Source organism: Lepisma saccharinum, chromosome 8 (genome assembly GCF_977018435.1).
Source record: "Lepisma saccharinum chromosome 8, izLepSacc3.1, whole genome shotgun sequence".
Taxonomy (NCBI): Eukaryota; Metazoa; Arthropoda; class Insecta; order Zygentoma; family Lepismatidae; genus Lepisma; species Lepisma saccharinum.
The window spans coordinates 56076484-56103617 of record NC_139236.1 but is presented as its reverse complement, the minus strand read 5'-3'; the positions used below and the strand labels follow the sequence as shown (position 1 = coordinate 56103617).

Sequence of the window (27134 nt, the reverse complement as noted above, 5' to 3'; positions counted from 1 at the left end):
AAGTTAGATTTTGACATACTACTTGATAGTGCATCTGTGTGAAAATATGCCATGTTTTCTAGCATCCATTACTGTCTGCTAAAATGGGAACATTGAGGGCAGTACAAAATGGGATCGTCCTCATTTTGAACACCACCGACCAATACTGAAATATGACTTACCTACTAGACCTATGCTTTCTCAGACAAATCTGTGCTATTATGTTATTTGTTAGTGCAGATGTTTAAAAAACAAAAATGACAAAAAAACTTCCTGCTTTATTATTTTATTGTATTTTCATGGTTAATTGGACTCTTGTTCTTTCAAAAAAGTATTCCTAACAAAATTTTGCAGTAGACCTTGAATTTGAATTGTTTCATATGAGTACCCCACTTTACTCGACTGGTTGTTCAAAACGAGGACATTGCATATTTTCCAGAAAAATGATTTTCCTGCCTCCCATATTTTTATTTAACACAAACAACCTTGTTTCCTGATAGTCTAGGACTTACTCACAAAATAAAAGATTTGAAACATTTTTTCCATTAATAAATTTACTTTCGGTAGTCAAAATATGTTAGTGTCCCCATTTTGGACGACTATGCCATACTTATTGCAATTGGCAATTTTACTGATACATCCCTATGTCCACATCAACTGATACTGATAAACCACCACTTGAATAATCTGTCATGTTTGTACAAGTTGAAAAGGACTTACCTTGACTAACCAATACGGATTCTTTTGTAGTGGGGAAACTGACTTGAGCACAGACAGACTTGCCATGCTGTCATGACTCTCCAACAGGAGGATCAAGCAGCTTTTTAAAGCACTTAGAGTATGTCGACAAGCAACTGAAGATTCATCTTCTAACCCCTAAAGAAAAATCAAACAAGAAAAAAAAATATTGTTTGAAATAATTGGACATCTGGCAATTAGTTAAGGCATAACTTACAACTAGAGCCACACATATGTATGGTGAAAAAAAAATATCAAAATTTTCTTCAAATCTGGGCACATTTCAGGATGAACAGCAGTATATAAAATAGCATTTTGGTGTTAAAATGGTGAATAAACCCCTAAAATTAGATTTAAAAACTATACTTATTATACAAAATTAACTTTTCCTTTCTAATAGCACATCTATGTAGTTGTCAGAGTATTAAGTTATTAATTCCTGTGTAAAGTAAGCAATTTTTGCTTCGCAAATATTTACAGAAAAATTAATCAATTTGTGATTTGCATAACTCACAGGATAATACAGACTTTAAAAAAAATGTTGCATCAGTAAATACACCCTAAATTTCATGAAGAGTTTATTTTGCATCATTTTGTGACAAAACTTGGTAATGAAATGAACCTCACATTTTTTAAGAAAAATGAAAAATAAATATGCAGTGTGTTATTTCAAATTTCGTGTTTCCATTAAAAAGCAAAATAAATATGTATACCTCTACTTACGACTTACGCCACATGCCATCATTTCACTAAGTAAATGAAGTCCACTTTAGGCATGCACTTACTTTTTTCAGTTACTCAAGCTTACATCACATCATGTGGCTTCTTCAGGAGTTAAGACAAAAATAGATAAAGTTTAAAACATGGAAAGGTAAGTTGGGTTAAAAAGGTTAAAAAAAATAGAAGGTAAAAGACACTGTCACTTGCTTCCTGCTCCATCTCAGACTGTGGCTGGCCTTTTACAAGATTTACACTTTCACTACTCTTGCCCAGATTCCCAATGAAGTCACATGATGTGGTGAAATTTTGAGTAACTGAAAAAGTAAGTACATGCCTAAACTAGACTTTAGCAATTAAATCTGGCAATTGATTCATCAAACTATGCAATATAAGAGTGTTTTCTTCCAACTCCACTAGATAAGATGATGCAAATGAGAAACTTGTGAAATGCCACATGCATATAATAAAAAAATATTGTTCATAAATATATAGAATATTTAAAAAGGAAAATAATATCTGGGGCATAACCTATTCTATGACCTAACAGAAAAGTAATTAAAGACAAATTTTCTTTCATTACTGTTGGTTATTCGCTGCCTTGCAAAATTCAAATTTTGTACAACAAAAAGGTATACATTAGTTTCAAAAGATTTTAGAGTTCTCATTTTGGAAAGAATGTCTCATGAGATAACCCTAGCTCCGGTCCAGGGAATAAAATCTCACGAGGGTGTTTTATAACTGCCTTGGGAATAAAAGCATGAAAGAATGATTTGTAACTGTCTTGGGAATAAAACTATGGAAGGGTGATTTGTAACTGTCCTGGGAATAAAACTCGAGATGAGTGTTTTGTAATTGTCTTTGGGAGAAAACTTAGAAGGGTGTTTTATAAGTAACTTATTTGTAAATAAAATGAGAAAGGAGTGTTGGTAGCTGTAGCTACAGTCTTATGAATAGAACTACAGGAGAGTGAGATAACTGTAGATCATCTTGTGAATAAAACTATGGGTAGAGGAATGTTTGGCCAAATCTCGTCTCGTTCTACGAAGGGAAAACTTAGGGAGCGTGTTTAGGGAAAAATACATGTATTTTCAATTTTACTCACTTCTCCACAGCCAGAAAATGAAAATAGCAAAACATAATCAAAATTCAATTTCAAAATATGTATACAACAAGCTAATACAAAATTTGTCCACATGTACATCTGAATAGAAAGCTTTAGTCAAACTATCGGCAAACAATGTTTCATTTTGATTTACCAATTAATTAATTTTTACTAGATTAATAAAATTTACCTTTATAAGTAGCTGAAGTAAGTGCTGCAGAGTAACTGAATGGCCCTTGATCCATGCACTGAAGTTCCCTCCTGCCTGTACCAGTGCAGACTTCATAAGGCAGCCAATCACAACACTTGTAATGCCTCGTAGCTGAGGGTCAGAGTGGTTGGCAAACAGCAGCACATCACTCAATGGCTGCTGTTCATCTGTGAGGCAGAGAAGGGACAAAACTTAAATGCTGGGCTACCTGTATCATATGAAAATTTTGTTTCCAGCATGAGGCACAAAATTCTTGATTGGATATTTTTCAACATATACATAAAGTGGAACCTACATTTTAAGTTCCTGGATTTTACATTTTCCCCAGTTATAAATTCATTCTTCATGGTACCAGAATAGCAACATGTTATAAAATTTTTCCTGATTTTATGTTTATCTGCATTTTAAGTTTATCCACCTTGGTTCCTCTATAAATGTAAAACAAAGTTCTCCTGTAAATTACATAGACCAGTGCTTATTAAACTTAGTATTACATCCCAATTCTGGAAAAATCTTTCATTACTTACCTAGTTTATACACACATGGAGAAAATCTTTGTCTTTTAGCAATATTGGATTGGCTATTAATATTTTGTTAGATTATCAAGCTGTGTGCAGAGTACAATTTCGTTATTAAAAATAAGATATTTTTGAAATATATATGTTTTTATCTTATTTGTCATGCACGGAACTACATTCTATCATTATTAAGACAGTAACTTCTGCACTATTCCTGCTCCTTTACCTTATGATGATAGAGAATATCTTGAGCTTCGGGAAATGAAATTGTGACCACAATGAGCACAGAAACCAGGCCTGTAAGCTTCATCATGTACTCTTTCTAAACCTTTAAAACGTCCGATTCATTTCCATTACACACATGGCATTGTTAACTATAGATCTAACAAATCTGGCTGTAAGTGTTAGAAAATTTCTTGAATTAAAACATAATAGACTATATTTTAGAGTATATAGGCCATGTAATTGCCTTGAAACATGTAATTGCACAGAACAATATGGACACATGATCCAATGTTTCAGTAATGGCATTGGCTTGATGAGCCATTCCTCAACCCAGTGCATACAATAATAAGCAAAAGATCAATACTTTGACTTGCAGACATATCAAAATAAGGAATCAATATGAAACCTAACTCCAAGCTATGTTAATGCACAGTATAATGTAAGATGTTTCATTTTACATTACACTAGCATTTTCATTTCACTCATGTTACAGAAAGTGTGCTTTCCGCAGGATATAATGCCACATACCACTAGAACCATTCTCTTCTGTCTTGTCCAATGGCAGGAGAAATACATCTGGAGACAAGTTCACGATACTAGCAATGCAGCTCAAAGCAAGAGTCTTCACACTAACTCTCACATTCCTATCTGGCATCATATTTCCTCGGACCCCAGTGAGAAGAAAAGAAGCTGCCAAATGGCGAGTGCAGAAGATTAATGGTACATCAGCATCGCAGAATGTTCCAATGTCACAGACCTGCAAGATATATATTTTCTCTTATTGTCAACATAAAAAAGATTAGTCTCAAACATAAACATTACAGTAGGTCAAACTTGAAACCCCAAGCATAGTAGAATTACATGTAATGCCCTCTAGCAGCTTCTGGTTTGGTTTGAGTTGGTGTTTTAAGTCCACTTTGTGCACAGTAAGGCTAATCAGGACTGGACCTACAGTTTAAAGTGGAATCCAAACCACTATGTACCTCCACTGGGTAACAAACCCGGGACCCCTTGATTACAAGGCTCTAGCAGCTTCTGGTCACCCTAAAGACTCAGGTACTTACTTTTAGAGGCTGAATGAGGCCTAGAGCCACTTTCATGCAGAAACATGGTGGAAAAGATTCACACCTGATATCTCATGCTCCTGAACCTTAGTCTCAAGGATAGGAATAAGATTCACTACCAGCTAGACCACCATACGTCCTAATTTTATTTCTGAAACAGTAGAAAAATGTAACTTATACAAAGTTCATATTTCTCATAATATTTCAAGTTTGTTAAAATTTCTGTCTTTTCCTAAAACAGACAATTGTACAAATGTGTTCCACTTTGTCTCAGTATTACAGTGAAACCCCAATTTTATGTTCCCAGAATTTACATTTTCCCGAATAATATATTTTATCTTGATGGTCCCAACATAGCAAAATGTTGTAACATTTTCTCTTAAAAGTGTAAAATAGAGGTTCCACTGTATTTACTGTAAAATACCTTGACTGTTTAGTAGTGCATCATATAACCATGTACAAGGTAAAGTTCCCCGTGTATATTTAGAGGATGTGGGGGCAGGGCCCAATACTTTCTGGATCTTGGCCAATTTAGAGGTGATGTGATCAGCACCATGCCCCAACAAAAGTAAATATAAAAAAACACATAAAAATCATCCATCATACCTGAAATGGAACATTGTGTGAAATTGATGAAGGGGATGCAGTGACTGACTCTTCATCTCTAGGCATTCTCACATCATCACTCTGAACTGATGACTGCAGAGAAATTGCTGGTGTTCGAGGAGCAGGAGAACGCAAGTATGCAACTTCATCGTGATCTGACAAATGACAAAGAGTTGTTGTTACTGCCAGAAAAGAAGAAAAATTGAATCTACATGTAATAAATGTATACACAAAAAAAAGTCTGTCACAAAAAAATAGCACAACTCTTAAAAATTGCATGTTTAGCGTGATTTAATAACAACAATAACACAAGCTCAACAGCCCTCGAAAGGCCTTTGCCCTCTCACAATCCTACCTAGAGGTGTGGAGATCTTCAACTGGTAATGGGGTGCTGTGGGGCAGCACGTCGAACGTCGAACCCTCAGCCGTTAAAGGATATATCCGAGACCAGGTTACGCTACTCTCTCACAGTTTCCCAAGTTCCTCACGATGGTGGTTTACCACCCATACTCCAACCCATGCTGTCCCGCAGTCTAAGTTCAAAGCACAGCACATCCACAGAGGACGACAATTTAATAATAATCATAATTTTTATCCACCTTTTATGGGACCATGGCTCCACCTTGCTCTGGTCCGGTTCACAGGCTCAGATCAAAATAAATTGTGTTTTATATCGTCCAGTTGCCGGAAGAGCACATAATTCATAGCACAGCACAAACACAGCGGTGCTATTTTTTTGTGATGGACTGTGTATATATAAAAAACAAAAAAAGAACAGCTTACAAAACATATCAATCAAGACTTTACATTACATCAACTGCTTGTTAATTTGCATTTGAAATTAAAAAGGAATAATGCAAGAAATTTACAATACATTTGATTTAAAATTATACATCACTTATCATGCTTTGTTGGGCCAAATATTGGAATTCATTTTACATAATTCTGTACAGAAATTAGGGATGGGCAGATATGAAATTTTGGCTGATATCGACAAAGTACTGATATAAAAATAACCGATACCGATAACCAATATTCTACTGATATAAAATTCCAGGTAATCCCTGAAGAGCCAGAATGGTTCACTGACCTCCTTAATAAATGTGTGTTTCCAGGTGACTGCAATGCAAAAGAAGTTGCATATTTAGACATAGGACATAATGATTATCCATAAAAATTATAACAAAATGGCAGAATATTGCACTAAATTATAAGATATTCATAGATATACCGGATCGGTAAAGGAAACTGTACTGATTAATCTGTCCCATCCCTAACAGAAATGATTGTATAATGTATGAATGATTAATACAGGATGGGACAGATTAATCAGCATTCTATTGGTTTCGGCCAATAAGGCATATCGGTTTATTGGTAAAATTACTGACAATTTTACCAGTCTGATATATCTATAAATATATTATAATTTAGTGCAATATTATGTCAGTATGTTGTAGTTTTTAGGAATATAAACATATAATCTCCATGCCCTACCTTTTTTAAAAATAAATGTCTAAATATCCAGCTAATTTTGCATTGCAATCATCTGGTAACATACATTTAAGGTGGCCAATGAACCTTTCAGATTCTTTAAGGACCATTTCGAATTTTATATTAGATTGGTAGAATATCAGTTATCAATATTGGTACTTTATTAATATCAGCCAAAATTTCCTATCGGTCCCTCCCTAATTAATACATACATGTTACATACAATGCTGTATGTGTTTTAGTAAGAGCCAAAGGTTTTTATTCTTGCCAAATTTATAAACAATGTCCAGCCATGATTCACTCCAAAGTTTGTGAAAATTGTAGCTCAGACAGAATTTGAAGCTGAGGCACTGAGATATGTCACTAGTCTTCTCCACAAATTTTCGTATCAATCCGTGCCACAATTTTCCATAACATTCTGAATGATTTCATACAAATTCTGTGTGTGTTGTAGGCTACTTTAGTTTGAATTACTTGCTGCAATTGCTGCTAGATGGCAGTCTATGGAACCAATCGCTATGGAAAATTGTAGAATGTCTAGAATCGAGGAAAACATACAAAGATCTTTTTACTGTAAACTATTTTACAATTATTAATGACAGTTCAGAATTTTCAAACTTTCTAAACCAACAAACAGCTCAATTTCCCATAAACATTTCGTTATGTACTTCAAGGAAGCTTACCTTGTATTTTACCTATTTTCATGTTTGTGTATTCCGATCGCTCTTCATCTACAGATGCACAACTGGCATCGTCTATCTCCTCCTCTGCCTGCGACTCTTCCATTGGGGTGGTTGCTGGAGCATCTTCTCCAGGTGGCTCCAGATTCAGAGAGCACTGATCATCTGTTTCCGGATCAAGTAAAGATGCATCTTCTGCAGGTAGGGAAGGTGCCATGCTGGTCTGGCCTGAAACACCAATGATTCAATAAAAAAAATGGTAAAAAAGACAGAGAGCAAAGTACAGTTGCAATCTGTGCACTGCACCTTGCAATGAAAACACACATGTAGAGATGAGGCTCCACACATTGTCAATCTTGACAGTGATATGATCAGCACCTTTACAACACGGGTACCCACTGATAAGCACTGTAGCGTTGCGTTATATTTATTCATTTTTACGCAAACGCTACAATAATAAAATGAAGCTTCTCATGTATTGGTACTCGAATATATCATTTTGGCCACCAGATGGCACTATTATAACAAAGCGCAACCTTTGCTGCCATCTGACAGCTCTCTTGAATACTAGTTTAATCTCGACAGCAGTCGTGATAAATCAAAATCTCTCTCCACAGTCTACGCTTCGTGCTCGTATGTCCAAGTCCTAACACTTCTTCCTTGCCTTCCACCTGATGCAATCCCAGGCGAGCGTTTCGTATCGGCAACCATGAAGCTGCACTATTGAACAAGGACATAGACGTCATGACAGATACGTGAAGGGCACATGTATCCATATACAAAAACTTGCATCGGAATATTGTCCTAAGGTGCAATTTATTATTTTTAATAGTTTCTGGTAGTGCAATAAGGTAATTACACTCCTCTGTGAACTTAATTGCTATGGAAGTGGTGAAATAATGAATAATCAAAACATTGAAAGTGCGGACAAATAATCGTAATTGTGACTGAAACGAATAACGTGGTTATTAATTTTATTGAGCACTAAATTTTGAACAGCATGTGCTTTATATGAAATTAGAACTAATCCTTGCAATTACGCTAACTCATTACGAGCTATGGCTTGCTCATACGTTCCGGAATTCACAAACGTTTTCTCTTGAATTACATCATTTGCACAAAGCATAAAATCGTGCAAGCAAAAGCTTTTAAATTCTGTTCACAATATGGTGAGATGCAGTAGAAGTAACGTAAGGCAACGTTAATGTTGTTAACTCGATATAAATTGCAGAATTAAATCAACATTCATTTACGAACACCCCCTATCTTTCCAACCTAAGTGAAGGTAGCACCAGTAACACCTCATGAATTAAAAGTGTGTTGATATAATAATTGTAGACGTACTAAAGTTGAATTAAAGATGATGCATAATGACAATGGGTATTACGAGAGTATCAATTATGCATCTTCTATATGATTATTAATTTCAAAATTGAGATTGTTATGAATTTTGTATTTGTGTCAACTTCTAGTCAGCTGAGTTAACGAACGTTATATAGTATGGAAGAGTTTGGTTACAGATTACGTTTTAAAGGTTGTGAATTGCAACAAACGATTATATAAAACCGTTGAACGGTCAATGTTAATTTATTATATAATGAATTGTCACACTTTGTTTGCGAATTTGTTGAATTATTTATGCAATGCCACGTTATGAATAATCAGCATGTTGTTAATAGAAAGAAAGATCTTCGTTTCATAATGCTTTTCAACCTACTACTTATGATTAGTCCGAACAAGTGTTTGTTCATGTTCTATCAGTACTAACATAGTATTAAAGAGCATTTAGTGCATGCAGATTACTAATTCTAATGTAGGTGATAGGAAGGTTCAGTGTAACATAAATAAGTGCTTAAACGTGCGTGTGTTAATTGACGAGTTGGTTAGGTACGTTAAGTTGTTCGTGACATGAACCATAGCTTTCAAGAATAAGCGTACATTGAATAATACCATTGTACAATAATTAGTAAAGTTGTGCGGTAATTAAAGCAATTGGTATCCGCACCGAACCCTATTATCTTCTTTTTAAATAGGGCTTTTTGCACCTTTCCTGCATATTGGTGTGTCACTGAGACCTACAGTGTTTCTGTGTTGTAGGAATGGTGCAAATACGAATAATTGTGGATGCTTGTACTTGGATTATTTCTGCAAGAACATGTTGATAACATGTTGGAAGCGGCCCTGGTGGCCACCCAGCGTCGAATAACATGGGTACCTGGGGGAAACCCTGGGGTAAAAAGGCGTTCATGCTGATCACATCACCCCCACTCACAACTGGATCAAGAAAGTGTGGAGAGTTACCCCCACACCCCCTATACACCTTCATGGCATGGTGCTAAGCACAGGGGAGCACTTTACCTTTTACCTTTTTTTATATATATATATATATATATATATATATATATATATACATGTTCCCAACCAGTAACACTTCCTTCCAAATTAAAATTGGCAACATTATTTTAGTTGCAACCAGGTAGAGCATTACAGCACCAGATATATAAATACAAATATTCCTGCCTGAGATATTCCATAACAAAGAATGGGCCGGCCACTGTGTAAGAATGTTAGCGCATCGCGCTACGATGCCAGTTTGGGCATGGATGTTTGTGAGTGTCCATTCATCAATTACATCATGCCATCAGTCATCCACATCTTCGTAAATTAGCCAAAAGTGGCACAAAAAGCGAAGTAAAAATAAAGCAAATCAATCATAACAAAGAATGAAACCTGAAAAAAGAATATTCAATTAAAATTTAATCCTCCCTGATACAAGAGGAACGATTATTAATATCTCATATATAAAAATTAATATTTCATATATTTAATAAATCCCAACAATAATCTATATATGGCACTCACACGCCATACATCACAGAATAAATGGCCCCAAAACAAATCCGATCAATTCTACATGTTTCCTTTGTGAATTAAATCCAGAACATTGCAACAATATGTGATCACCCCCTTAACAGAAACTTCTAAAACTAGCAACAAATTGTCAAATAACAAACTAAATGGAGATCTCATCTAATCATATGTCTAAAATGAACAAGTAGCAATTAAAAGCAGTTATTCGCTGTCCCTAAAAATGAGAAAGAGTCATAAACCTGCCATGGATTTCATACCTTTGTTGAATTGGTTTTAATAATTATATACCAAAAAAATGTAGACTGTGTAGTCATCTCTTACCCACACTTCAGGACCACCCCTCCCATATGCTTTCCTCTTCTAACGTTTTTATTTACAGGGCACAGAAAATGTAAAACCAGGGTTTCACTTACAGGGCACAGAAAATGTAAAATCAGGGTTTCACTGTTAGAGCAGTGGTCTTCAACCCACGGCCCGCATGCAGCCCTCTGGCTGTAATTTAGTGGCCCACTAAAGTTCAGAATGAAATTAACAGAATATATTTAAGAAATGTGAACCACTGAACTCAAAATATGGGAAAGAGTCAGAATTTCCTGTTCTGTACAATCATGCCATGTTCATAGTTCTCTATTCGGTGCCACTTATGTCTGCGAACAGCTCTTTTCCAAAATGGAGAATGGAATCAAAGTTGAAGAATCAACTGATCGATACACATCTTCAAAGCTGACTGTGAGTAGCCACATCAAACTTCAAGGCAAACATTGACATACTAGTGAGGGAAAAACATTCACATTCGTCTCATTGAAGGGGCAAATGACAATTCTTGTCCTTTTGTTTTAAACAAATATCATACAACATTGTTTCATTATGTTTATTCATTGCATTGACTAACCTCAATTCAGAACGTGACAGTGTTCTTTGTAATTGTTACCAATGCTGATATATTCTTTCATGAGAAAAGAGTACAGTAAGTAATTGTATATCAAAACCAGTTATTTGTAAAGCTCATCTATGAATGTGCAGCCCGTAAGTCCCTTATAGAATGCAAATATGATTAGCTATAGGAATAACATTGAAGGCCACTGCCTTAAATGTTAATATTCTTGAAACGTTGATGTATCTCATTTCGGCATGAGGGAAGAAATGATTAAATAAGAATTAATATTCTATGTGAACATACAGTAACTGAACTTAGAGGAAATAACTATTTTACGTACTCAACGTTCTGTGTTCTAATCTTTCCTGCCCATCTCCAGGCAAGATCCTGCTCCTTGATATTCCATGGGAGGAGAGCAGAACGGCAAGAAGCTCAGGCGGAGGTGCTCGAAGGAGCTGGTGTAGAGTCTCCAGGGCTGCATTGACAACATTGTGGTCCGGATGTCCTGTGTAATGCAAGCACAATTCATATACCTGTGAGAGAAAAGAAAGAGACTGTGATGATTAAGGCCAGATTTTTATATAATTACATATTTCTTCCTTTGTATGTAGCAAAAATGACAAATGTCAGTGAATTATACTGTTAGTAATGATATACATGAATTTCATGTTACATATTTTGAGATTTAAAAAATAAAAACTGTTGATTCCGTTACCTTTCACCTTGTATTATGGAAGAGTTAGTTGTTTACTTCCAGTGACAGGAGTTTAGAGTACGCAACACTGTACTGGGCAGTTGAGTAGAGAAGAACAGGGAGAAAATGTAAACCTTGGTGTGACTTTTACATTCATTTTCTTTTTATTATTTTAAAAATAAAGCTATAATCTTGCAAGGCCTAACACAAATACAGTTGAAGCACCACTATTTTCAGTGGAAAATGGAAAGAAATTAAAATTCCTAGAATGCAAAAAACACTCATATTCATCTCTGATTGAAGCTCTGGCAGACAATAAATGGATTTTCCATGTGTATGAACTCAAGAATAAATTAAATATCTTCTTCAGATAAACTTTCAGCAGTGATAGAACAATGTGCAAAGACATTTACGTGTTTTGGCATTTAAATTATTAATAGTTTTTGAGCTCAAAGTGGGAATTCCTAAGGGCAGGATGCTTGTTCGAGCCCTGGAAATAGACCGGAAAGTGGTGCTTTATGTCATTTATCCTAGCTGAAGGAATGGTACCCCTCACTTTGAATACTATATTCAATTCGTATATTTAAATTGGCCGGTACCTATAATTTCAAAAGGAAATATTTACTCTTAAAGAGGTTATTATATAATACAATAACAATAACCATTACACAATTGTAAGGGTTCTTAAATACTTTTCTATTGCAGGTTCGAATTTACATATGTACTATAATATCATAATGGTAACTTTTATATTCATAATGGTAACTTTTATATGCAATCATATTCAGTCACTTGCCTAACACATGTTCTATTATTATTATTACATTTAGACATTTCGTTAATTTGAAAGGATGCCTCCCAGAGTATATTTCCTGAAATGTGCTTAACAGGATCATTTCACATGGGGTCACTGACTAGTTAGTTCCAGCAAGCTGTGAATTGCATCTGGCTCATTTGTCAAGCATCTGTGGAATGTGACTGGCTCCAGTAATGCACTACTTGGTGAATCCACTGTCAGCATAAAACCTATATCTTACAACACAATCGAGCATGTGCTCACAAAACATGCCAAGGTGAAACAAGTCATTCCTTCTTTCTACAGGAATAATAACAAGTACGGATGGGACAGATTAATAAGTACTCTATCGGTATCGGCAGATATAGGCATATCAGTGTATTGGTTTATCAGTAAAATTACAGATTATTTTAACAATCCGATATATCTATAAATATCTTAGAAATTAGTGCAAAATTCTGCCATTTTGCTATAATATTTATGGCCTCATGCCCTACATTTTAGAAAAGTAAATGCAACTTCTTTTGCATTGCAGTGACCTGGAAACACACATTTATTAAGAAGGTCAATGAACCAACCGTTCAGGTTCTTCATGTGTCATTTGGGATATTCGGTAGAATATCAGTTATCGGTGTTGGTAAATTTTATACTGGTACTTCATGGGTATCACCCAAAATTTCATACTGGCCCATCCCTAACAACAACACAAGGAAAACACTTCTATAGTTACCAAAAATCATCTATATTTGTTTCAGATATTCATTCAATTCATTATGATATACCAGTAAAACAGAAAAAACAAACTGGTAGACAACCTGAATCATCCTATCTACTCCAACAGCCATTTCCAGGTTACTTTTCCTCACTCCAAAGCTGCCTTTCATCACTTCCTCATGGCACTCAAGTGTAGACACATGAGGCAGGAGGTTCCTAAGGCAGGCCAAGACTCCCAGAACAGTTGGCACTGGCTGATCGACTCTCACTGGAACTACACAATCTGCAAAGTAATTTAAATATATACATGAACAAATCTCTGGTAAATTAATATGTATATTGGTGCAATAGCACCCCTTTTCTATCATCTTTTGGATTTTGAAGAGGATAAGCACAAATAAGGCCAATTATAATCATCATTAGAGAGCAGGCTAAAGGGGAAACTTCAAATTGCAAAATAAGCCTTAATTTGTATTTTCATTATCTTATGTTGCATTTCTGCCCCTTAAGACTAATTGTGACGAGGATGAGTGATGATTAGATGAAACTGATGGAAGGTACCCTCACAAGGAACATCCATGCTGAAACTGGGGTTCGAACCCAGGTACTTTGGTGACGAGATTGAAAGTAGACCATTCAACATGCTCAGTCACGGAGTCAGCAAAATATGTCTTAAAATGTAGATTATAACAAATGAGAAAACTATTTCTAAAGCAAATGTCTTGCATTTATTGTGTATTAACAGTAGTACAGAGGTTAGAGCTAATAAATTAAAATCTTGTGATATATGTGTATGTTAGCAGGATAAAGCTAAATCTTGGAACTCAGAAGGAAGGCTTATCTAATTCTGAATTCCCAGGTTTGTATCGCAGTTTGGGGATGGATGTTCTTTGTGATATCCTTTCATCAATCTCATAATCACTGTTCATCCTCATATTTGAGATTAGCCAAAAGTGGCAGAAAATGAAGTAAAATAAACTAAATCAATCAACTAATTCTAAAGTGAGCCAAAACATTACATTAACAATGCAGAGATGAAAGGATGCTTTTTCCTCTTGAAAAAACAAAAGATATTTGCAGAGACCACACCCAACGAAAGATTCATAAGAGAAATTAATCATTTCACATCACTATACATGCATTCACAGTAAAAAATCTATACTGTGCATTCCTACAAGAATTTCCTTACATGAACACTTAAAGAAAAATCCCACATTACATTAGCAGAAAAATTGAACAAGCATACACTGCCACATAAATAATATCACAGATACACAGGCATGATGAAGAAATAAAGAACACAAACCATACCTAGCAATGTATTGAGAATCCAGGAAATAAACATGTGTGGCTTTCTGCAGTTGAGGCAAAGGGTGAGAATTGTGCTTGCAGCTGTTCTCCTTACAACTGCAGATGGTGATGATAAATTATGAAGAAACGCCTTCAACAAAACCTGTAATAGCAAAAATGGTATGGTATTATCAGGGACTAGCACTACCTTGTCGTATAGTCTTGAAATTTTTAATGTTTGTTTAGGTTTAAAAATGATATGAATGCTTCCCTCTATGAGCACAGTCATCTTTTATCAATCATATGGAAAATTTATTACGGCCCATTTATATCATGTGAGATAACATGCCAGATTCTACATATGACGAATTCTATTTATGCAGCATCATCTACATACAAGTAATGCTAACACGAAATAAGTTTTAAAAAGGAACACACTCAAAAATAAGGCAAAATAGAATATTAGTCTCAACGGATGTATCTGGACACTGATTTTGACAACACAAATTCCCTGACTTTCCCAGGCATTTGCAAATGCTCATACTATTCTGGAAATCCATTCTAATCCACTTGTGGTTCATTTGTCCAAGCAGTTTTTTGATCACGATCGATTTTGCCACCTGTTGGGTAGCTTCATCAGGTACGTCGATTGATTTGATTTATTTTACTTTGCTTTTCTGCCACTCTTGAGATGAGGATGAGTGATGACATGATGAAATTGATGAAGGGACACTCACAAAGAACACCAATGCCCAGGCCAATCTTCAAACCTGGGACTCCTGGCATCGTAGTGTGCTGTGCCAACCACTGCACCATGGAAGTCAGCTTGATCAGGCACATGCCTGACTGTAAGTGGATTAGAATGGATTGGCTCTCTCCACATAACCAACAAATTAATACATTTGAATAAAATGTACTCTTATAGAATTTTTAAAAATTTTCTTTAGTATGCTTTGCACTACAAATTTGGGATGGAAACATTAATCATTGGCTATAACTGAAAGCACCTTCTTTTTAGGGTATTACAATCTTACATATGAACACCTGTTCTTTTACCCAAACAGACAGCCTTTTCATATAACATAGCAGTAATGGAAGTATAGCTGTAAACATGGACAGTGGTGCCTACAATGTATTATGAATAGATATTCACAGTCATTTTGTTAGCTTAAATTTAAAATTCCACAAGTTTGCCAGTTTCACTACTTCTCACAACACTGCCTATTACAGTAGTTTCTGCAAACCTGTATTGTTAACCTGCGTAAAAGATATTGTAGAATAGTAATGCTAGCAGTATTTGCCATGTGATGAAAGCTGCATGAGAGAAGTGTTGAAATACTGCCACCAAAAGAAAAGACGAAGCTTTTTCAATATGTAATATATGGTTTTATAAACATGTTTAAAAAATTAACTTAAAATTACTAGCATACCTTCACTTCATTGTCATTAGTAAAGCAACCAAGAACTTTGAAAATCTTCTGCATTGAAGCTGCAAGTGTTTCCAACACGGGTTCCTCTGTTCTTTTTGCTATCTGTACTATGCATGGGATCAGATTCACAACATACGGCTTGCCTTTCTGTGGCCTGCAATGCAAAATGAAGACTTACAATATGAAATTAAATTAAAACTTTCCAATTATCAATTTATGTGGTAGACCAAAACTTCCTTTGAGTCTGTGTCACCCTCACATGGCATTTTCTGTGCAAAGCACCTGTAGTCAACATTTTAAATAAATGTCAATGTTCAATCTACTGGCATTTTTTAAAATAAAATATTCACTAACATTACTAACTTGCATTGTTTTAATTTTCGAAATATAAAATCAAAATAAAATTACAGCACTGTATTAGGAAAAAAATGGTATGAGATGAGATTCTTCCTACATGTAACAACAAATAAATTGATTGGTTGGTTTGGTGTTTTAAGTCCACTTTATGCACATTAAGGCTAATCGGGACTGGATCTACAGCTTAAAGTGGGATCCAAACCACTATGTGCCTACACTGGGTATCAAACCCGGGACCCCTTGATTACAAGACGATGACGCTGCACTGCACCATCGGGGAGGCTGCACAAACTAATAAATTGAGACGAAACAAAAGATTTTTATCATTCATTTTGTATTTAGTCACACCAAATTACGATGAAAATTCAATCTAAGACATAATATTCATTAGAGAAGTGTCTCCCATGCGAAAGGGTTATATGGCTGTGACATCATGGACAAACAAAAGCAGCCAAAAACATCGCGACACATAGTTTGTAAACTCCTGTGGTAGACAATCACTAAAATCCACATTTCATGCTGGAAAATAATGCAAGGCCCATAATTGCTCTACAAACATAATACAACTGTCTTCAAGGCTCTTGTAGAAAGATCACAATTTAAATCAAGAACTAACTGGGCACAAGCTATACTGATAGCAATGGCATACTGATATTTCTCTCAAAACTTGAAAATTGTATGAATTATTTTACTAAGATAACTAAATGAAATCCACATCAGTAAAATAATGATGCACCGTGTATACATTCAAATTTCTTCAGTTTGACTCATGCTACATGTAATTTGCAATCAAGAGTAAGAGGTACACAACCTGGACATCAATCAATAACTAAATATCTTGCATCCATCTATCAAAATGCTCACCTGATCATATGGCAGAGCTCTGCAAATCTCCACAATGCAGCCCTTAGTGTTCTCGCACTTCCATTCTTCTTTATTTCTTTATGAAGTTCCACCTGTATTTTACCTATGTTTGTATCAGTCAGAGCCTGGAGTGAAAAAGTAAATAATTACAAAGAGGAATGGAAGCACTAAAATATAAAAAAATAGCCACAAAAAGTAGCCACTACAAGACGAGTTAGTCAATATTATATTAATACGATTCCAAATTCCAAAGGAAGCATATTTCATTCACTTACGAACATTATTTTATTTCTGAATAATATACTTACTGACATATCACAGCAACAAAAGATACAAGTAACAAAATTTCCTACAATAGTATTTAACTCAAAACCATCTCACCCTAATAATTGTGTTTAAACTTTCATCTGCCATCATCCTAACATCTGAATCAGGATCATCACACAGGTGTAGTAGTGTTTCCACAGAAATACTAAGAAGACGAGGAAAATCCTGAGTACTTTTAACACCTTGGCTACACATAAACTCTGCAATTGTAATGCAGTGTTGCATCTTGTCTTTTCTCCTGAAAAAAAGTTAAAAACATGTTAGAAACTGCAAATGACTTGGGACTTAATACCTATTTATCATAAGACTCTCTTTTTGGCCTTTTTTACGTTAACCTTTGGTTGGATGCAACTGATCTAATAGGCACATTATATCTCCCCCTTTCCCTCCTAGATGGCATCACTCTTTGAAATATTGGGTAGATGTCTCTCATCTAATAATGTTTGAATACGTATCAGTCCGTTTGCTTCAAATCATGTTAAGTGAATGTAGTGACAAAAGTGATCTGTCAGGCACATTGTGCCCAATTTCACAACTTTCTGTAATGCAATTATTTTCAAAATCTATTGAGAAAATTAAATTATCTTATTGATTTAACATGTAAATAATGTTAGAATATATCAGTATTCATAATAACACATGTGTTTTCCTAGCCTAGCTACTGTTTTATTCCTATAATTTAGAAATTTATTCTGGATGGAAGCAACCTGAAGAACCTTTGGTACTTTAGTAGGTACCAGTCTGTTATAGCCAAAACATATCACTCGTCCATTTCGTCATTTTCTAAATTCGTACTTACTTATTATGCACTGTGAAACATTGTTTAAGGTGGGATTTTGCTTTTTTCACTGAAATAACTTCAATTTTTTACATTACTAGTATTTATTGTTCATTGCTTTCTTTACACACAATATGGTGGGCAAATCTTGACTAGTGTTGTCTATCATCTGTGGGTATGCAGTGTTTCAACCTTCTCAACCGAAAAATTCCTACTTTCGTGTTACAGATTTTGTATTTTTTTCCGGGTTCCAAAACCCCACGAACCATGCACGGATAGCCCTACAAACCATTCATTCATAAATACACAAACCGGTAAAGGTTCCGATTGTTTTATGATTTCTCCTAGCAGAAAGACTAATTATCGTAAAATTTTGGAAATCATTATCACACGAAATTTGAACCTTCCTTAAAGTAATTTGGTCTTGAAAAATAGTTAATTATGTTGAAAAAAACAACTTAAAAACTACCTTACGCAATTCTCATGGACAAGATATTATCTGTCGACAAGCGACAGTAAATATCGTAGAAGCGTGAGAATGAATGTAGAAGTAAATCGGAACCTTAGTATAATGCATTTAGGGACTTTATTTTAATGCTAAGGAACCAAACCTAACCACGAAAGCATATATTGAACAAAATCTTAAGTAATCGCTAAAACTCCGCAGTATGTGTTAACAGACATACATCGAAATCGAACCACGCAAAAATTGCATTCACAGCATGATGAAATCGCAATAAAACAAAAGGAACTTGGGCCCACAACCCATTCATAAATAGCCCCACGAACCATGCACGGCAAGGTTAGGTTAGGTAAACATAGTTAGCATTTTCATGTCCTGGGAAAACAATGGCGTCATTGGAAACACTGACTGGGGATTACGTCATCAAACACACGGAACATTTGGTTCACATAGTCAAAGGTAATGGAGGCAAGAGTATTTGTGCATCGCAGACACATTAATGTCGAAAAAACATGTTTTACTGGCTGAATAAATTCAACAAAGGTAAGTTATTTTTATGGTAAGTGCCTGTTGGGCTCATTGCACCAGACGATGTAACTCCCTATATTGCGCCAAACTGAAGGTTAATAGATGCACAAGTCATGGAAGGGATGTATTGACGGACAAAGAGGAAATTATATGAATGTATGTTCACTTGCACTTGAAAAGAATGAGAAATTCACAGTAATAACTAGAAAGAAATACATTAACTGTAATTTTTCTCGGTGAAGAAAATACAAACTATATTATAAACACATACACTTCATTCCGGCCTCGAAGGAAATTCAATCCATTTGTTAAAATTATGTCAATAAAACTTACCGGACTGATAAATTTGTCTCATCCGGTATTGGCGAAGAAGTCTGTATGACCTTCAAAGCTTCAAAAGCTTTAACTAATTTCTCTAAAGTGGCCATACTCATTGGTGCTTCTAACTTCTAGATACGGCACAAATAACACAAAATTCTCTGTAATAATCACAGTTCTTCAATCAGCTGTTTACATTTCGGTATTTTTTATTCTACTCTCTGCAGTCTGCATAATCTGTGACTTTCTTCTTCTTTTGTATCTGAAACGGAAATCAGAGGTGCTAACCATTGTAACGTTTTCGTTAAACCCAGAGAATATTACGACATTAACTCTTACGCAGTGTCTCATTACATGGCAGTGATTACATGGTTTCGTGTTTTTTTGGTACGTGTATATTTTTATTTTATTTTTGAAATAGAAAAATTTCAGATTGCGCAGCGAACTTCTTTCTTTTACCCAACACGCACGCAGCATCATTCAAGCAGCTACTGTAATCTTGTATCTCTATTTTACATTTGGATTTGATTAATAACCGAATTTTGTAACTATATTATTTGCACTGCAAAGATTCAAAAAGTGTATTTGTAATCTTTAGCAGACGGGAGCCTCTCCTGCTTGTAAGCCTCTATATAGTAGTATGTCTATGGCCTCTACGGACGGGACGGATACAAAGATTCAAAAAGTGTATTTGTAATCTTTAGCAGACGGGAGCCTCTCCTGCTTGTAAGCCTCTATATAGTAGTATGTCTATGGCCTCTACGGACGGGAACTTTTCAAGCGCGCTTTTCAAACTTGTCCCGATGGTGTACGTTTAGTCCAAGGTAACTTAATATACTATAAGGTAGCGCCATCCGAAAATTACCGATCATGCACGAGCGCATGACGTCATGTGGGAGGATCGGTTATGCTCGGTGCGCCTTCGGTTATGTTCGTTCGGGGCTAGGCCGAAGCAAACGGCCGCTATAATTTCTATGAAAGTTTCAGAGAGGGAAAATGTTTCATTACTTTGAGGGGTAAATATTAATTATCATACTTCGGGCTGGTATTGAGGTATTCCTTTAATGATTAGTAACATAATTAAAACATGCTACTTTTAAAAGAGGGAAAATTGCACATGCAAACGTATTGTAAAAATTCATGTTTCTGAAACCTGATCGATATATTACAAAGAAGGTTGTCCGTGTTCTCATTAGAATTTCAGATTTCATCATTTCGTAAATCGCATTATGATTTTAATAAGAAACGTTGCATGCTAAAGAAGAATTGCATAGTGAAAGAGTTACAAAGAAAGAATTGATTGACATATTTGGTTTATTTTTGCTTTTCTGTCTTTTTTTAAATATGAAAGTAAAACCCATAAGAGGATCTCTTTCTTTGTTTCCACAAGCCGGCCTCCTTGGCGTAGTGGTTAGCATCGAACTTCAACGCCAGAGGTTTGGGTTCGAATCCTGGCTTGGGCATGAATGTTTGTGAGTGTTCATTCATCATTTCATCACTCATCCCTATCTTCGCAAATTAGCCAAAAGTGACACAAGATGCAAAGTAAATTAAGCAAATCAATCAATCAATATTTGTTTTCACATATACTATCACATTTACTAAATTCTCAATTTTCTCATTAAGCACAAATCAATGTCTTACCCGATTGGATTCGAATCCGGGACCCCTGGCGTCGAAGCGCGATGTGCTAACCACTACGCCAAGGAGATCGACAGAGGCCTCCGAGGTACTACGGGCCTCACAGAACGTCACAGGAGTACTATCGGATTATAAATTATGGATATTAGAGTTTGGATAATAAATAAATAAATTATATAATATATAATCTATATATAAAAAAACACCCGTTCTTTATTTATAGAATCTCAAAGAGAGCTATAGTTTGCCAAACTAAAAAATAATCCTATTTTGTTCTCACGATGGTAAAAATAGAAGGCATAATCAAAAATAAATTGATAACTATAGATTGACACAGAATTGAATAAGCTGAATTTTGATGTAACTTGTTTTTATGTGGTTCTACTGATTAACTTTTAATTGGAGTCCAAACTTGAATATCCGTAATTTTTAATCCGATAGTAGTCCGGTATAATCTATTTACAACATTTAACACAACGCAGTACAAAAGCCTAATATTTAGTTTTCTGACTGAATAGTTCCTTCTTATTCATTCAGAACGTTGCAATCATTTCCAGGAACATTTCAAATTTTACATAACATCAGAAAGTATTAAAATTATACTGATATACTTAAAATCCAATCTTTACCATTCTCCATAATGTAACTTTATTTTTGAAATTATCAAGTGAAAGAGGCAATATACAATCTAGATAAAATTTTACTCTGCATTTGAAACTTACTCTAAATTCGAAAGAATTCCCAACCTTCTTCATATATTTATTTACTGTACAATAATTTACGTACGGATCAAAGTTCCACATGCAAAAATTTTTTGGAAAGTTTTATGTGGAGGAAGAATGATGAAATAGTTTGTAAGATAGTAGTTTCAGACTTTGAAAACGCAATCCCAGTTTGTAATTTGCAGATATTTTAAATTTCTCTGGTTCAAATTTGGCTGCAAGTTATCGTTGCCATAGTTCTAAAAAGTATTTTTTCGTATTAAGAACTTTACATATAAACGCATGCAGAAGACGAGACAAAGTGTACAAGTACTAATTTAACTAAGTTAACCTACTCGAAATACTTGATGAGTACTAGGAACATCAAACTTAAATGTCTTAACCTACTAATTCAAGCCTATAGAAATAGATTTATGATAACACGGTAAATGAAACGCTTTGAGAATATCGATGAAAATATCTTAGTTTAATTAAACAATAAAGGAGAAAGTTACATGAACTCACAATGATTGACCGTGCAACTGTACGAATCATTATTCGTTAAAGGACTTTGTCCGCAGATTTTCCATTTTCATTTCCATGTGTGTCTGAGTTGTATAACCGGAAAATATACTCCAAGGCAGATATGCGACACACATTTGTACATTGACGAAGTAACTTGCATTACACTACTCTTAGATCTTGCTCTTTTTGACAGAAATGTACTACAAAGAAATAATGTAACATCCATTGGTTTATATTGAGTACAAGGGTACAAAATTATTCACAATATATTTGTGAAATACCAAAATTGAACGAAGTTGCAAAAATTTCAATGATGGGTGTAATATTCACTCATGCAATATTTACCATCGTGCATACAACGCTATGTAACTCGAATTGAAAATGTACTAAGTGAATTTAATTTCCAATAGCGTGGAAGTTATACCTGCCGCAAAATTAGTTTGGTATTGAGAGCTGAAGTAACACGCGTCACGGTGTTGCCATATCATGCGGTACGGTACGCAGTGCAGCCTTCTGACGCTGTGTCGAGGAAAACGTGTTATAGAAAAGAACAACAATGATGAAATGTGTTATTGTTTTTCGAGGAAAACGGAATAACAATAATGACAACAATGATGAATGTGCTATTGTTTTCTCTCTTCATTTCCATCTCCCTTACAACATGAACGAATTAACGAAACGAGCATTGTTTACAGGTTACCTTTTCAATTCATTCTGAAAATATTGAATATATACACTTTCAATAATCATTTCTTTCCGAAGTCGCCGTTAAAGTCTGCCCATCTTTCAATTATACCGCAACTGAATTGCACAAAGTCCAGTTGGTGAGGCGTCTGACTTTTACGCGGGAGACCCGCGGTGGTTTGGGGAACTCTTTCAAATATCCTTAGCAGGCCTCCCCGATGGGGTAGTGGTAACGTCGTCGCCTTGTAATCAAGGCCGATGGAGGCACATGGCACAGTGGTTCGGATCCCACTTTAAACTGTAGGTCCAGTCCCGAATAGCCTTCCCGTGCATAAAGTGAACTTAAAACAACAAATGAATGAATGAATCAATCAATCAAATATCCCTAGCGACTCCGGAGTCGACTCAGCAAAATGAGTACCTTGGGCAAACCTGGGGTAAAGGCGGTTGGTGAACCACATCACCGCATCACCTCCATAATATGGTCGAGGTCGAGAATGTGTGGAGCCCTACCTCCACATCCCCATATGCCTCCATACTTTACTTTATTTTGCGTCCATTATTTGTTTTTGTATGAGAATCCTAGAGATTTTATGACTGTCCTTAAAGATGTTTTCCCACCTTGAAAAAGTCCCGAATCTTTCAACGAAACGCGCAGTTTCCCTACAGTGGGATGAACTTTCCTCCTATAATAAGAGTAAATATGGCGACGAATAGCGTCTTGCTGAAAGGTATCTAAATTTGTTACGCGTTTACTTATATTCCTCTTCTTTCCTGGGGTTTCCAGTTTTGAAGCCTCGCATTGATTTATTTCTACCACATTATATTCTTCTTCTTGTTAGTATGTTTTTTTTTTGTACATAATTTTCTGCTTGACTGTGTCGTGTGCTTGTGTGAAGAATGTCAAGCACAGGAGGCAATACTCGAGGAATTCCTCTCAAAGGCCAAAGGCGAGAAAACGTTTGTTCTGTGCGCAAATATTTTGAGCAAGAGAGAAACAATGGGGGTCCAATCATTTCTGTAAAGTTCTGGACAGGACTGCTGCTGCTGTCGGCGTGTCTAAGAACACTATTGTTACCATGGGGAAAGAAGAATATAATGTGGTAGAAATAAATCAATGCGAGGCTTCAAAACTGGAAACCCCAGGAAAGAAGAGGAATATAAGTAAACGCGTAACAAATTTAGATACCTTTCAGCAAGACGCTATTCGTCGCCATATTTACTCTTATTATAGGAGGAAAGTTCATCCCACTGTAGGGAAACTGCGCGTTTCGTTGAAAGATTCGGGACTTTTTCAAGGTGGGAAAACATCTTTAAGGACAGTCATAAAATCTCTAGGATTCTCATACAAAAACAAATAATGGACGCAAAATAAAGTAAAGTATGGAGGCATATGGGGATGTGGAGGTAGGGCTCCACACATTCTCGACCTCGACCATATTATGGAGGTGATGCGGTGATGTGGTTCACCAACCGCCTTTACCCCAGGTTTGCCCAAGGTACTCATTTTGCTGAGTCGACTCCGGAGTCGCTAGGGATATTTGATTGATTGATTCATTCATTCATTTGTTGTTTTAAGTTCACTTTATGCACGGGAAGGCTATTCGGGACTGGACCTACAGTTTAAAGTGGGATCCGAACCACTGTGCCATGTGCCTCCATCGGCCTTGATTACAAGGCGACGACGTTACCACTACCCCATCGGGGAGGCCTGCTAAGGATATTTGAAAGAGTTCCCCAAACCACCGCGGGTCTCCCGCGTAAAAGTCAGACGCCTCACCAACTGGACTTTGTGCAATTCAGTTGCGGTATAATTGAAAGATGGGCAGACTTTAACGGCGACTTCGGAAAGAAATGATTATTGAAAGTGTATATATTCAATATTTTCAGAATGAATTGAAAAGGTAACCTGTAAACAATGCTCGTTTCGTTAATTCGTTCATGTTGTAAGGGAGATGGAAATGAAGAGAGAAAACAATAGCACATTCATCATTGTTGTCATTATTGTTATTCCGTTTTCCTCGAAAAACAATAACACATTTCATCATTGTTGTTCTTTTCTATAACACGTTTTCCTCGACACAGCGTCAGAAGGCTGCACTGCGTACCGTACCGCATGATATGGCAACACCGTGACGCGTGTTACTTCAGCTCTCAATACCAAACTAATTTTGCGGCAGGTATAACTTCCACGCTATTGGAAATTAAATTCACTTAGTACATTTTCAATTCGAGTTACATAGCGTTGTATGCACGATGGTAAATATTGCATGAGTGAATATTACACCCATCATTGAAATTTTTGCAACTTCGTTCAATTTTGGTATTTCACAAATATATTGTGAATAATTTTGTACCCTTGTACTCAATATAAACCAATGGATGTTACATTATTTCTTTGTAGTACATTTCTGTCAAAAAGAGCAAGATCTAAGAGTAGTGTAATGCAAGTTACTTCGTCAATGTACAAATGTGTGTCGCATATCTGCCTTGGAGTATATTTTCCGGTTATACAACTCAGACACACATGGAAATGAAAATGGAAAATCTGCGGACAAAGTCCTTTAACGAATAATGATTCGTACAGTTGCACGGTCAATCATTGTGAGTTCATGTAACTTTCTCCTTTATTGTTTAATTAAACTAAGATATTTTCATCGATATTCTCAAAGCGTTTCATTTACCGTGTTATCATAAATCTATTTCTATAGGCTTGAATTAGTAGGTTAAGGGCCGTATTCATAGTTAAATCTCAAGACACTGTGCAAGAGATTCTTAGCCAAGACGATATTGGGAAGGTAATCTCGTCTTGAGACAGTGTCGTTTCATAGTCGTATCTTGAGAAACTCTTGTCTAAGAGCCGCTCTTCCCAAGGAAAGAAACTTTCTCTTCGCCAAGACGACGATCCTGAGATACGATTGCCTGAAGTGATACCAACTTAAAAGAACTGCAAGAGAAATTGTCAAAAGAAACAACAAAACACATTTTGAAATACATTAATAAATTACGTGAAGTTATGAACAGAGTCGTAAAAGTACATTTATTTCGATAAGTGATGATTTTGTTACAGAAGATGAATTACTTTCCTGGCTTTGTATGTTTTTCTTGGGTTAGCGATAGGGTTGTATGTTGGTAGTAAAACAAAAGAAAATCACGCAGCGGTGTGCAGTCAAGACGTAAATTCACTACAGGCGCTGTGCTGTAGCTTCATGTTTTGTTGTTCATATACGTTGATGAAAGAGAAACAAGAACAACAAAATAATTATCTACTCACGGATTAAAACTTATAGATACTAGAGTTTGGATTCAAATTAAAAATTAACCAGTAATTAGTCTACATAGAAACGAGTTACATCAAAACTCAGCGTACTCAATTCTGCGTTAATCTATGCTACGCAATTTTTTTTGTCTTGAGAAAAAAGTGTCCCCCCCTTTTTTTTTGCATACGATCGCTCTCTTTGAAATTCTATAAAAAAGAAATGGGTGGTCCGATTCTAATGAAATTTTATTACGGTGCAACCAGGAAGGTTTTAAACAATTCTTAATTTTCAGATTTCTAAAATTTGTCAAAAAACTATTGTTATCAATTTTTGCGAAACTACTTCTCTTATAGTATTGTAGTCCTACAAATACAATTTTGGTCTTGCTTTGAAGGTCTTTGCATGTTTTTCAAATCCATTATTATTGTCAATTCACGTTGCAAAACAGATTTTTAATCAACGGAGTACAGGGTGTCTACCAAAATAACAAATCCAAAATTCTTGATCTTTCTTCCCTTTTTCTTAACCTTATTTAATCGTTCACTACTTAGGCATAGTTGCAAATTTAGATATTTTTATTCAATGAAAAACCCTTACCAGAAGGCCAGTGAAGATGAAAACTGAAGCTGTGCTTGACTTGCTTTAATTATTAATGCATGTAAAAATTAATGCTCCAGATATC

General features: G+C 35.6%; 1 protein-coding gene across 1 annotated transcript in view; it reads right to left on the bottom strand.

Moving 5' to 3' along the window:
• The window catches only part of htt (huntingtin), a 146881-nt gene extending 126968 nt beyond the window's left edge, over positions 1–19913 (bottom strand). The window contains exons 1-12 of the mRNA XM_083126682.1: positions 19657–19913; positions 17609–17792; positions 17228–17352; positions 16007–16160; positions 14598–14739; positions 13388–13569; positions 11423–11615; positions 7338–7562; positions 5164–5345; positions 4022–4250; positions 2730–2917; positions 700–855 (exon numbers count right to left, since the gene is read on the bottom strand). Of these exons, the coding sequence (XP_082982808.1) occupies positions 700–855; positions 2730–2917; positions 4022–4250; positions 5164–5345; positions 7338–7562; positions 11423–11615; positions 13388–13569; positions 14598–14739; positions 16007–16160; positions 17228–17352; positions 17609–17792; positions 19657–19757 (2061 nt within the window). The 5' untranslated portion in view covers positions 19758–19913. The remainder of the gene's footprint in view (positions 1–699; positions 856–2729; positions 2918–4021; positions 4251–5163; positions 5346–7337; positions 7563–11422; positions 11616–13387; positions 13570–14597; positions 14740–16006; positions 16161–17227; positions 17353–17608; positions 17793–19656) is intronic.
• Positions 19914–27134: the final 7221 nt, after the last annotated feature.